General features: G+C 32.9%; 1 protein-coding gene across 1 annotated transcript in view; it reads left to right on the top strand.

Annotated features, from left to right (window-relative positions):
• LOC107453760 (uncharacterized) overlaps positions 1 to 10438 on the top strand; it is a 50154-nt gene extending 39716 nt beyond the window's left edge. Inside the window, exons 6-7 of the mRNA XM_016070700.4 lie at positions 3444 to 3951; positions 7531 to 10438. Of these exons, the coding sequence (XP_015926186.2) occupies positions 3444 to 3951; positions 7531 to 8265 (1243 nt within the window). The 3' untranslated portion in view covers positions 8266 to 10438. The remainder of the gene's footprint in view (positions 1 to 3443; positions 3952 to 7530) is intronic.
• Positions 10439 to 14762: the final 4324 nt, after the last annotated feature.

A 14762-nucleotide genomic window follows, 5' to 3' on the forward strand; every position in this document is an offset into this window, starting at 1 on the left:
GTAACATTCCGAGAGTACATAGTGTTTGTTATAATGTATCGAATCAAGTCTAGCACATGGCAAAAAACAAAAGCACATGACGTTCGGCAACTTGGATTCATAATTCATTTTTCACCGGCTACAAAATAACTGTTCGTTGTTGTTGACGTATGCCTGTTAAGGCAGACGGGTGCGATTGTTCATGTTTTCCAGTGGCGCCATCTATGGCAATGAATTCGACTTCTGCCACACCCATACGTCACGCCCGTTTATACGGCGGACCCATTCATACATCCATTCATTCATCCACAGATCGTAATTTTGACCTGATTTAGAAAACGATCAATCTCCAATTCAGTACCCCCAAAAGTATTGATTTGTTATGGGAACATGGAGGACTTTGCGATTCGACAGATTTAACGTTCATCAGTCACTATTTTACTACACGGGGTGTCTTCGGTCATCGGGGTTCGAACCCACGAACTCTCTGACATGAGCCCAGCACCCTACCAATCAGGCTATCCCGGCCCTAAATAACTGCTTAAAATAAATATTTGTGATATAACATGTTTAAAATTTTTTACTATTGTATCCACCGTAAATATCACATACCTTTGATATTAAGAGTTCCATTTAGTTTAATTATTTATATCGCCTTCAATACTATATTTTAATATTTTAGTTTGAATTCCAATCCTGCTATTTCCTATTTAAAATTCAATTAGAAAACACAACTGCGCATCCTTTTCTTTAAATACGCACCCCGAAATAATGGAGAATATATGTAATATCATATTTGTTTTTCATACTAATCTGCCTTAAAAAGCGTCGACCTGATATATAATTCAATTTTCAAAGTAACCTTCAACAAGTAACCTCCGACAGTAAAGTAACCATATAGATCCTCGAATATTTTAGATCAATGCCAATGTGAATTCTGGATACGGAGTGGCTAGTTGGTATCTGCTACAACATCAAAAATAAATAAGATTGAGGGAAGAGGGGGTGGTGGGAAGTTTACGTTAGTAAATGAACATGATATAATACACTAAAGAGTTATATACAAGATAATCTGGGATAGGAAAACAATTATATACAATATTTACACTATATTCAAAGTATCGAAGAGAAATAAAAACAGGCATCTTGATTCCCTGCAGTGCTCCCCCCCCCCGAAGGACTTCACGAGCTGCCCCTGAACTGTATTTCATATTTGGGTTGATTAATTCGAAATCGAAGATTTGGATATTGTAGGTTATGTTCTGAATTTAGGTTTAAAATTTTTTTATTGGCGGAAACTGGTAACCACGATGTGTTTTTCTTTAAATACATACAGTTTAAAGGGGGCCTCCCTGGCCAAACGGTATCGCCCGCCAAACGCTGTGCAAAGCGTGGAGGTAGCGGGTTCGAATCCCGCCATAACACTGGATATATTCTCCGTGATGTCCTTCTCTGAATTATTCTATCTGTCTTTCTACTTGACAAAGGTTTATAAGCCTAAATTTAGCACACAAGCCTGCAAATGTATGTAATTTCAATAAAGCAGTTTAAATAAGAGATATACAACACTTGATTTCCATGGTAGACCTCCGTAGATCATAAAAGTCTTCCACTTAATACCAAAAAAATCCATTACAGTTTCATTTTAAGGTAACCTTCATCAACATCATATGAATTCTCAAAACGTTTTAAGGTTTCATTTTGAATTATGCATATAATAATTTAAAATAACAATCTTAGGTAAATGTCAATGGCGCACTTTTTTCTTCAAACAAGAGATTGAAATAAAGGGCTGGCAAATAAAGTCAACAATTCCTTACATTCCTGAAGGCTGATTCATTACCATATTTGTTTTTCAAGGTTGTATTGTTTTTCAGCCGTGATCAATTGAGCAATATCCCTCGTTTTTCTGTTAATGTGTGGGACTAAACTGCGAATTTTTTTTTGTGGGATAACTACCTACATAAAGCAGTTCAAGTATTCACTTCACTTCTTCAAGTTAAAGCGGAAGTAAACAGTACACTATTGTATTTTAGAATGGAATGCATGTTTTAGAATTTTTATGGTCAGCTCCTGGGAGGAGCTCTAAATTTGTGGGCGTGCAAAGAATAAGAATGGTCTGAAATGAGTATCTCCCCTGGTTATATATTAAATAAGATGCTTCTGTAATACGCATAACTTGTATTTTTTAATTTATCTCTTTTTTTTTCCTTCCCAAACAAAGCAGTAATCGAGAATGAACTGAAATGAAGACATGACGAACTTGACGATAAAATTTTATGTACGCATTAATGAATTAAAATTAAAAAAGCCCTTCCAGAAAGTCTCTTTTGCTATTATATTTTTAATATTATTTTTTCATTATCAACCCAATGAGATAATCTGTAAAACATATTGCTTTATATGATTGAAATGTTGTGCGCATTAAATTCTTTTAAATTTACAAAATTATAGTATTAAAATAAAAATGACGTTGTTAAAATATTTCTAGAAAATCCCTTTTGTCTGCTCTGCCATTGTTTTTAATTAAATTGTTATTATTTACATTCACTTTTTTTATAACAACTACCATTGATATCTATTTTTAGAATCCTTTTCAGAAAAAAAAAATTAGCTAAAAATACAAATCAATATTAAGCAATAATTAGTAAAAGGCACTGATTAATAACTACGCGAATAAAAAACAAAAACTCTACTGAAATCACCGCTAACGAATCCTTGATTAAAATCCCAAAACCAGATTGACCTAGCGGAAAAAAGTGGAAATTATTAAAAATATCTCCAAACTTCACCTGGCAATCAAGCTGACTTTCTTGTTTTGCCACACAAGTTTTTGTAATAATTATCATCATCATCAGTGCAACATTTCAGGGTGAGCCTTGGTCTTCTCCAGAACATTTGCTCATGAAGTCAAGCTTCCGAAGTTTTGGGTTACATCTAACTCTACTACGAAAAATTTAAAAGATAGGGTAGACTAGTTGCATCTAAACAGAGAATATGTCCTGCGTATCTCATTTTGCTGAACTTTATAAATTTTTATATTAATTTTCTTATAGCTTTTTTAAATGTATGTATTTGGTCTTCTTCTGTAGAAGTTGTCCTCTTTGATTCCTCCAAAATGGTTTGCGGTTTATCTTTCTTTCCCATACGAGAATGTTAGCCTCTCAGATGACAGACTCCAAGTTTAGGCGTTACGAGAATGTTAGCCTCTCAGATGACAGAGTCCAAGTTTAGGATGCCTATTTCCTGACTGGTCATTTAGTCCTATAGTAAAAGACATACAATACTTGATAAAGCTAAATTTTAAAAAACTGACAGTAAAACCAGCAAGTAAAATGCAGTTAGAGTCTGCAAATTAAATGACAGTAAAATCATTGACAGTAAATAGAATTACATTTCTGTTAAACCACTTATTCATTTATCTCAGTTATTCGTTTTAACAATAAAGGATCTTTTTCTTATAGACCTCCTCAAGCTCCATCCAGCAATCCATCTTCCCCTCAAAACCATCGCCGTTCACTATCCTACATGTCGCCAACAACAGCTCGCAAATCCTTCCACCAATCCTCATCTCCTCCGACTTCAGGTAGACCACTTCCTCCAACGATTTGCAGCGATGATTCATCCAATTCCAGCCTCCAAGACACCTTGGAGGGAAGATCTTCCAACAAACCTCCCTCAAGGCGTGTATCCAGGGATGGTGGTGTGACTTCCTCTGATGATGAGGGATCAGATGAGGAAAGTTATAAGAGAGCGTCCAGGAGGCGGCCTGAAAGAAGAGAATTGGTTTTCAAGGATACAGTACCCTCCTCGTGGAAGTATTCGCCCGGAATACCAAGGAAGGAGTACCAGCAACAGCAACAACCAGTAACTGTAGCGTTTGGTACAGGGCATCAAAGGAAATTAAGCGATGGATATGGAAGTAGATTACCTGCTTTGACACCAAGAAATGAAAATAAACAACCGCCAAAGGTATTTTTTCTGACAAAATCTAAATTTAAGTTTCTTTTTCAATATATTTCTGGAAAGAATAGAGTTTTAGGATTTTAAGATTATCTTATTTCCTAGTTTACATTTTCCGATGAATAAAGCCAATTTTATGGATTGTTGACCGTATAAAGTACAGATGGCGCTAGGGTCTAAAATTCGTCCTAAAGGTTACTACTTTAGATTAGTTTATGTGCCAAAGCTTGGAAAAACGCTCCATTCAATGTTATCATACTTGCAGCGTTCACAATATTACACGTTCTTTCAATTTGACTTTTCAACGACTTTTCACATGAATTCGGAAGACCCCTCAATTCTGCTATGATGCTACCCAAAAAATAACCACCGTCAATATTTTATACGATTATAACCAAGTAAGGGGTAACTCTCAAAACGTAGTAAACCTTAAACATTATTTATGTTGTGATATTAATTTTCTTAAATTCGTTTTAGGCTCGCGACCTTTTAGAATTCATAAATTTCAGAAAACTCTTATGAATAGTAAAGTTTTGTGTAAATGTGAACAAAAATCATAATAATAAAACCTCTTAGAGTACTAAGTCTATTCACGCATCACCTTGTAACCATATCATAAGCGAAAGGATACTCCGGAAGTTTTCTAAATTTCAACCAGTTTTAGGAAGGTTGTAATTGTTTACATTCAGTTAACCATCCATAGTTTATTGACTAGTCAAAAGTTGATTATCTACTTTAAAAAGTAAAGGCTTTTATTCTTTTTTTTTTCTTTTGAGGAATTTTATTTTTTAAAGTGGATAACATTAATTCGAAAACAGTTTTATTCTTATTAGGTAATTTTCTCCCAATGTTGTACAGTACTATAGTTATTTTGTTTTGAACATAGATGAGGATCAAAATGAAAGAAATAATATCTATATATATATTTCTCTTACACGGCGATAAAAAAAAGCCTCATTGCAACTCCCCGAATGGCAACGCTAGAAAATCAACCAATGATTGCCGCTAAAAATGTCACATGCCAAATCTACATTAGGTGGCTCACCATATAGCGCTTCTAAAAACGGAAACGGAAATAACCCGAGTGTAAAATATTATGTGCTTATGCGCATCGTATTTTTTGTCAAATAATTTATTTATTATATATCAGTTTATAGATGGTAACGAGAGGAGTTTGGTGGTTGCTATGGTGACTAATTAGAATGTAAATTGTTTTTTTGAGAGAGTGTGAGATTTGTTTTTTGGAACTGCGATGCTGTAATTTTATTGTTTAGTTAATAAATCCTCCTTTTGTATTAAACGTGATAGTAGTTTCCTTAATTATTTGATTCGAAGTCCTTGGAGTTTTATTTGAGGTCAGTTTATTTTGTATTTTTTGACAAGAGAGAGCATTCTCACCAAATGAGATTTCTTTCGAAATTCAATGTTTTGTTTATGCAGGTTTTTCCATTGCAATTCACTTATTTAAATTTTTAATAGACTTAATTATAGCCAAAATTTTAACCTTTTTAAATAGATATCAGTTTTAGAAATTTTATCTTAAGATTTTATACTATAGCACATTTCTAATAGGTTTAACGAATTACATGTCATTTATTTGAATTCAAATTTATCTTAATGACTTAGTCTTATCTTAATGACTTACTAAAAAGATGTAATTTTTTTTAAAAAAAAGCTGTTATATGAATTTGAATGATTGTTTTGAATTCTTAGAATTTTGTGCATTTGCAATGTACCTAAGTTAGTAGCGATCGAAGCGAGCTTGGTTTGCGAAGCAAACCATAAAAGATTGCGTAGCAATTTTTGGGGGTTGGCGAGCGTTAGCGAGCAGGGGGCACAGCCCACTAGTATTTTATATTATTAATAAATAATATATTATATTGTTGTTGTTGTTAATTTACGTCGCACTAGAGCTGCACAATGGGCTATTGGCGACGGTCTGGGAAACATCCCGGGGGATGATCCGAAGACATGCCATCACAATTTTGATCCTCTGCGGAGGGGATGGCACCCCCGTTTCGGTAGCTCGACGATATAGGGTATCAAATAGATATATGGACAGACTTTAAGGGAGGTAAGACGCATCAAGAGGATGAAGTATTGCATAGCAACTCGCGTCCGGAAACGTCATTTTTCACCGCTAGAGACGTCTCCCTATTATGAACAGTTTGTTTTTGTGCATTTTAAATGGAACTTTTAATAATTAAACTGTTTTAATTTTATTATAATATTAGGTTCTCAAGTCAGAGATTACATTCGAATTGGCCCAGAAATAACTCTATCATCGTAATTTTATAATTTGGCGGCCCACTTGGCGAGTTTGACAAGCTAGTCGCTAATTCTCTTAATTAGGTGAAGTAGCTGTTCTGTGGGGCCCTGGATTGCCTGGTTGGCAGGGCTCTGGATTAACGTTCGTGACAGTTCAAATCCATCAGTCCTAAGTAAATGGTGACTGGTACACGTTTAATCTCTCGGGTTACAAAGTCCTCCATGCTTCCATAACAATGAACGGGTGTGATGTATGGGTGAGGCAGAACTCGAATTCTTGGCCATAGATAGCTCCACTGAAAAACAACAATCGCATCTCTTGCCTTAACAGCTATTTGCAACAATAACAATAACATCCGTGTTGTGCCTAATTCGAGTACGATTTTTGACTGATTTTGATAACTTTCACCAATAAAATTTTTGATTTTTCAAGTTCAGATTATTTTGTTATTAAAAGTGCCGTTTCGAATGCGTAAGAACAATTAGTTCATAAAGAGGGCAGAGGCCTCTAGCTACGTATGATGACATTTTCGGACATAGTTTGCTCAGCAATTTTCCATCACGGAGATGTATCCTAACTCCGCTTGAAGTTTGTCCCAAATTTTATGGGATACCCTGTACATTTTAGCAGTATCAAATATAACCTGTTCTGCATGAGCCCTACAACTTACGTATGTCTTGCAATCAAAACTTTGACCATTTTCCAATGAGCTTCTAAAGAAAAGTGATTATTGTGTCTAAAAAAATTCTAAATGTTTATTTACTTATAAATAACTTTGATTTACTTTGATTTTAACCAGTTAATTGAAAAATCTAAAAGAAACGCTAATAGTATCTATGCGCTATAGTATATGCGCATACGCATATAGTATACTGGCTTTTAATACAAAGAATTGAAAGATTTTTTTATATATACTAAGAGCTTTATCATTCAACATTCATAATTGTTTTCTTTCCTTAAAAGACGATATTTTCTGCAAAAACAAAGAGCTTTTTGTTAATAAAATATTTATAATTAATGTAATCTTATGTAATGACATATTGTTAATAATTCTAACGAAATACCTGTATTTGAAAACTGTTCAAAATACTCGGGGAAAAAATTAAATTTAGGAATACAGAATGTGTGACGCAATAACTAATTTACGGAGATGTAATTTTACTCTTTAACAAGATTTATATACAAGTTATGACAGTTCAAATGGAAAGAGGGGGACTTTTAAATCGAGACGTATTTCTTCCACAATTTTCGTAGGGATTTTTTTTCAGTTTCAAGCACTTAATTTTTTTAAAAATTAACAAATAAATTTTTCATTATAGGTAGTAAAAGTATCTCCAAGACCACATTATCCGTCCAATTGGAACGAGCCTCGATCTCAAAGCTCTGAGGATCTATTCCAATTGCCAGCTTCAGGTCCTGCTCAACCAAGAGGCTTAGTTTTCCATTCTCGGGGTCCATCACCTGTCAATATAAAAGGAAGAAACAATATTTCAGAGCGTCTTCCGGCTGAAATCGGTTTCCGAAGGAACGATCCAAAACGTCACTCATCTCCTAGAATCAGCACAAGACCAGATGCTAAAATGCGAATATCGCCTCCGAAATTCCTCCCTGCAAAATCTCCACAAACGCCTTTACAAAATACTCGAAATATTCCCCAAAACAGTTCACCAAACAGACGAATGTTTTGGTCACCCGAGAGGCAAGCACCCTCCAAAAGTTTACTACATCGCAAAAATTCAGCTCCAACCTCTGAGAAAATTGCATCTCCAGTCTTGGAGAAACTTTTGCAAAATAGTGATCTTTGTACAGATAAGAATTTCCTGATGAAAATAGAACAGTTGATTACCGAATTCGAAGCTAAAACCAAGTTGGATGATTCGAATGATGACTTTAGTAGCGTGCAATATAATTCATTGCCGACTCATCTGGGAGACCAAACCGACTCCAAATTGAATAATTTTCACGCTAGAAAATCTCCTTTAGAGAACAATAACAACAGTAAATCTCCTTCAAAAATTCCAGTGCCTACTTGGTATTCCAAATGTCATTCCTAAGTCATCTTTTGTTTTTCTTGTAAACTGTAATTCTAGGTGTTTAAAAAGTTCTGGAATTATTTAGAAAATCGTCGTAATGGTTGAAATTCTATACTCTTATGTGTTAAACTAACAAAATAAGACTTTAGTATGGCAGACTACTTGTGAGAATTATTAGCTTTTGTGAATAATGTTTCTTAACACTCTTCTGTCAGCACATAAAATGCAGTTCTTGGACATTTAACAACAGCAAGCTTAATAACCTTAACTTGCATTTAACTTTTTTTAATTATATTAAAGAATGAAAGTTGCTTATGATTTTGCTTCATTATGCAATGTACAAATATTAAAAAATTGTAATTCCATATGGAATATATTACTAAACAAAACTTTGGTTTGTAAGGGTTTAGTCAATTTTGTTCTAGAACTTTTTGAACACATTAGCTTGTTATGTTTCACTAGACTCAATTATGTACTTACTATGTTATATACTGCATTTTGGAGAAGTCGAGGCTGATATGTCAAGATTTACTGATAGTCAAGGCTGATACGTCAGGATTTACTGATAAGTCAGGATTTATTGATAACCAAGACTGATATGTCTTGCAACATTTTATAAACTATGTGATATACTTACTAAATTTAACTGAATTTTTTAAGCTCTTACTAACAAAGATAACATAATGTATTCTTGCGCAATGAACACAAGACTACTATTCATTGTGCCTTATAATTCGTATTGTGTATTTACAAAATGATATTCAAAAAGATAGTTGGTTGCAAAATGTTATGCAAATTTTTACCTTAAGAATGATGTACGAATATCTTCTAGCATTGAGCTTTCAATGATTGTGATAGCGAAACTTTTTATACAAATACCAAATAAATCTGGTAAATATTAGATCAAAATTGTTAAATTTAAATTTAAAGAATATTTATTTTAAAGTAAGTGATTCAGCATGTTCTTTAAAGGAATTTTCAAACTTTTCTCATTTCTTTTAAAAATTATTTTTGTAAATTATAAAAAATTTTGAATTATTTTCTGTTATTATTAGTTTGATGAGCGAAATTGTTATTTAAAATAAAAAAACATTTAGAAATCACGGCAGTCATATTCGTTAAAATTTTATTAAGGCTAAACAATATTTTAAATGACTAAATATATACTAAAACTTAATGTTTGTAACAAAAATAACCAATCAAGCTACTAAAATCTAGTGTGTATTTCATTAACAATTGCGTTTTAATTGAAGTTATAAATGTTTTGTTTATAAATATTTTGTAAAAGACTGCTGGATGGTCTACTTTTGTCTAATACTAATAAAATGTGATGCATATTTTTAAAAGAAATTCATTTACAACAGTTTTGTAACATTCTATAAACATTTGTAATGCTCTATGAACATTGCATCATGTTACGAAGAACTTCTAGTTAAATCTTAATTTTTCTCTAAAATTATTTTGGATCGTTTGTAATACAATAATGAATTTAAATTTTTAAACTTCAGTTTAAAAATTTATTTTTTACGATTGTTATCAATATTTTTTATAATATTGTGTAATACGTTTTGTATTAGTTTAAGTCATTTATATAATACTTAAGTCTTAAATTGCAGAAACATTGAAGAAATATAATAATAATTCACATTATCAAATCTTTCAATTGTTGGGAAAAACACCATGCTTATATGTAGTGTAAACTGTGAAAACTTGATAAGTACCTATCTGTAAATAATACTATAGATCAAATTGATGTAAAGATTTTATATTTTAAAAAAATATTGCCCCAAGCATTTGAATTGTAATAGCTGTTTTCATCCTCACTTTTACTAGTATCAAGATAATTGAACAGAAACTATACTGTTTTCATTTTAGGATGTTTTAAAAAATACAGGAACTTTATTATAGTATCTTAGAGTTTTAATGCAATCATGACTTTAATAATTTCTTGTGAATATACTGTATACACATTATAGATTGTAAATATAGCGTTAAAATCTAATTTAATGAATTAAACGAAAAACTTCTTAGATTAAAGCAATTTATTTTTGATATATGCTGTTAATTTTTGTTAAATGTAATGTAAAAAAAAATAATTCTGTTAAAATCTGTGCCAAAAATAAATTGCGGGTAAATATGTAAATGCAATAAGTTGTATTCATTAAAAAATCAAAATAAAATAACTTCGTTCTAATTTTTTTGCCTTCAGTTTATCAATACGAGTAAAAATATACAAAATACTTTAACGATTGCACTATGAAATACATAATTAAGAACTTAGGGTAATTTTTATAATGGATAAATTATACAGAAAAACAACGTTATGGACACATTGTTGTTAAAAGTTACTGCAGTTATACAAACATAAACGCGTATATTCATCAGGGCTAAGACAATATGCGCAGGTGTTTTATTAACAGGTGCTTTATTACAAAAATTTTTAGTTAGTCGATTACGCCGAAATTACAGTATGAAATCTTGTTCGAATATAGGCTGATATTATACAAAACAGATAGTTGCAATGCACACGTGCGTGTAATACTCATAGAAGTAAAAGTATAGTGTATGGTCACCTATTACAAATATGCAGGCTCACATGGAAAGAAAAAACTTAGGAAATCCTCTGACAATTAGTCCCTTCTCTAGGTTGCTACTGTTTCTAGGCCCTGCACGGTTGTTGAATGGAATCTACGGTTGGGATCTGGAATATAACAAGCCAATCCACCAGGCGAACATCTCGAATGGTTTATACTGTGGCTCAACGGATTGAGCGCTCGTCTTCCATTGAGGTGATTCGGGTCCGAAACCCAGCGATAGCTGATTGATACAAATTCCGCACCGACCATTGTGATACTGACGTAAACATATCCTCAGTGGTTGACGAATCACGAGATAGAGTCTCTTTCCACGTAACGCTAATGCGGGTTAGTTCCATCAAAAAGTCCTCGATGAAGGCATATTTCTTCCAATACTTGATACCAGTAGAGCACCGAAGTCAAGCATCACTGGCTACGGTCAGTAAGCGGGTGGGTGACCACTTTGATCAGCCTGCATAGGAGCAGAGGGTGTACGGTAACGGTCCTCGTTAAACTGTTCTACCGTAAAGTGCTCGACTTCGCACGCAGGTCACCGGGCTACCAAAGAAGGGGTGCCATCCACCCTGCAGATGATCAAAATTAAGATGGCATGACTTCGGATCATCCTCAGGGATGTTTCCCAGACCATCGCCAATAGCCCATTGTGCAGCTCTAGTGAGACTTAAACATTGTACCTACCTATAAATACTTCATCCAAGAGTTTCCTTGTCTTCTGGATTAGATTCAAAACTACTAAGCTTCGAAGTTGAACATTAGTAGTTGTAAACTCTAAATTGGGTCTGCTGTTCAACGGCGGTTATAAAATGCTTTATTAATATGGAGAGAAGAAGGGATACGCTACCTGCGCTTTAGTTTCGCAGAAAACGATCATTATGACAGCATAGGTTTGGGGTTGTTGGCGGAGATCACATTAAAAAGCCGCACAACCCTCCAAGTCTTTGAAGGAGGAATTTTGACTATGTGGTATAGGAATGATGTTTCAGATTCCTATGTTTTCTTTTTCAAGAATAAGATGGCACTAATTTCATTTTCAGAATGCTTAACCTCGTAGTCTCTTCTGGATAATTTTCGAGAAAATAAAAGTTACGATATTCTCCCGGTAGATTGGCCATCTAGATCTTCGGACCTCAACTCATAGAGTATATCTGGAAGACTCTTGGAAATGGAAATCGAACTTGCAATCTCCTTCCGACAACCATTCAGGATCTAAAAGTTGCCTATCTGAAAGAGTAAGACCAATTACCACTGGAGCTCTTAAAGTGCCTCATTTTTAGTCGGAGTTCACTGTGTGATACTGCAGTAAGAACATTGTTTAATTATTTATATCGGAAACGGTATAACTTAATTTATTCTTATTCTTCAATGTTTAAGAACTTTCATTTTAACAGACAAAAAAATGAAAGCAGTTAAAGAGTTTACTGCTTTCAAATCTATCGATGCATTTGGTTTTATTTAGTAGTTGAAAATTATAAAGGGACAATAAATGAGATTTCAAAATTTACAAATGGATATATTTAACTTTTAATGATGGTACATTCAGTGCCGTAACTTCACCTCTCGGGGCCCTGGGACAAAAATTTTTCGCGGAGGCCCTTTCAAAAACTTTCACTACTCCATCTCTAATCGTCATTTTAGCTATTTATGTATTATGTTAACGAATATGTTTATGAAAACAAGTTATTTGTTCGCATATAAATTGGATAACAAAACATTTTAAGTTTTCCACATGGCAAAATACAAAATTTCAGCGAAATCGATTAATCCTGGGAAATTAAATTTTAAAAAAGTCGTACTTATAAAACTCAATTTCTCAAGAACTAATCAACCAATTTCGCTCTAATTTTGTATTTCCCATGTGGAATTAGATACTTTAAAATGATTTAAAAAAAATATATATATATGCTTTGCGATTCAAAAGTTTTCAGACTATTATTGTCCCGTAGTGGACTGATCGTTAAGACACGGTTCCCAGTAGATCACCGAAGTCAAGCCTCACTGGCTGCGGTCAGTGTGCGTAGGGACCGAGGGTGTGCGGTATTGGTCCTCGTTAAACTGTTCTACCATAATAATGCTCGACTTCGCGTGCAGGTCACCAGGCTACCGAAGCGCGGGTGCCAAACCCCTCTGTAGAGGATCAAACCTCAAGGGATGTTTCCCAGACCGTCGCCAATAGCCTATTGTGTAGCACTAGTGCAACGTAAATGATCAACAACATCAGACTATTATTAAATAAAAAATACTAACTATTTACTAAAAGTTATTTTTTGCATGGAATTATCTTTAGATAAAAGAATTTTCTAATAGTGAGCAAAATTTTTTCAATTCCCTTAACATTTGGGGGTCCAAACTTTGGATAGCTCACCCGACCCAACTATTGGGACCATATTTCCCAGATTACAGCTACCTATATTACGGGGGTTAGAAAATCGAATCTGTTGAGCAAAAGTAATGTTTATTCAGGGAAAGTATGTTTTTGTGTCTGATTGCGTAACTTAAAATAAAATATCATGCACTAATTAATTTGCATATTTGAAGTCACACCCTCGAATTATTAAGATGGAGTCCTAGAACGTGAAGATCCGATCATTAAATTAAAAGTTATTCAGGATGGTACGTTTTTGGTTCACTGCACGTAAATGTTACCAATTTACGGCATCTCACAGAGGAAATGACTAGGGGGAAAAAAGACTATTCATGTTGTCTCCTCTTGTCCCCCATGCCCACAGTAGCCTCCTTTTCCTATAAATATAATGCTAATCATAAAATACCAATTTTGTAAACCAGATGAATCCGGTTACTATACCGTTAGGAAGGTCTTTTCAAGACAAAATCATTATAATAATTAAAATTATTTAATTTCAAATCTAAAAGTTTTTGATCACGTTATGGAAACTGAAGGAAATTATAGACTTTTTTTTCTATCGGCACATATATCCACATTTTAAAAAGTCCTAATTGAAAAAATAAACAGAAATTTTTTCTCTATATTCATCGATTAACAAAAAACAAAGTTGCTTTACTCCAATATGGACAGGTCCCTAGAAAATATAGCTATATTTTGAAAAGAATTCGTTCTTGAATATTTGGCCTATGTATTCATGACGCCTTGTAATCATATCGATGGTTCAAAACTAAAAGGACATTTCTGCACTCACTTCTCATTCAAATAACATGAGAAGATCGTGCAGAAGTGTCGTTTTAGTTTTGAACCAACGATATGTGGCAAAATTATGACAAAGAGTAATAGTTTTTTTTTTTTTTTTTTTTAATGAAAGAAAAATGATAAAAAATCAAAGCACATTTGCTAATTAAAAAAAAAATTCTTTTTAATGGTTTGTCATGGCCATGAATTTTAATTGCTACGGATTTCTAAGCTGATGTTCATAGCTTTTTTATTAAATTAAATATGATTTTTTTTGTAAAATAAAGATTGCATTTCATTTTTTAATGAAAACAAAGTTGTTAAACACCCTAAAAATTCGAAGTTCCAATTTAAAAAATTTAAAGGTCTTAATAATTCAAAAAATATAAAATCAGAACAAAATCCATGCACACAATAAACAGTAAAATTATCAATTAAAGTACTATACAAATTAAATTTTATATACGAACATAAAAAAAAGCAATTTTTATGTTACCATTCTTATAAAAGAATTCTAACAGTATATAAATATAAAATTTAAATGTATTAAATGAGTTAATGCAAACATTTACTACTTACCTCCTTATAAATAAATTTACATTTGGTTTTCTTGTTTTCCAAAGAAATTTTTTATTAAGAATGGGAATTATTGATATCACGATTTATGTTTGAAAAAATGAAGTTGCAAATAATTTTAAAAACTCTTAATTAAAGTTAAATTTTAATTTCAAAAATTGAACAAAACAAAAGGTAACAGAAAATTTATATCTCAATTAAAA

This window comes from Parasteatoda tepidariorum, chromosome 2 (genome assembly GCF_982258835.1).
Source record: "Parasteatoda tepidariorum strain Cologne lab strain chromosome 2, Ptep-v5.0, whole genome shotgun sequence".
Classification (NCBI taxonomy): Eukaryota; Metazoa; Arthropoda; class Arachnida; order Araneae; family Theridiidae; genus Parasteatoda; species Parasteatoda tepidariorum.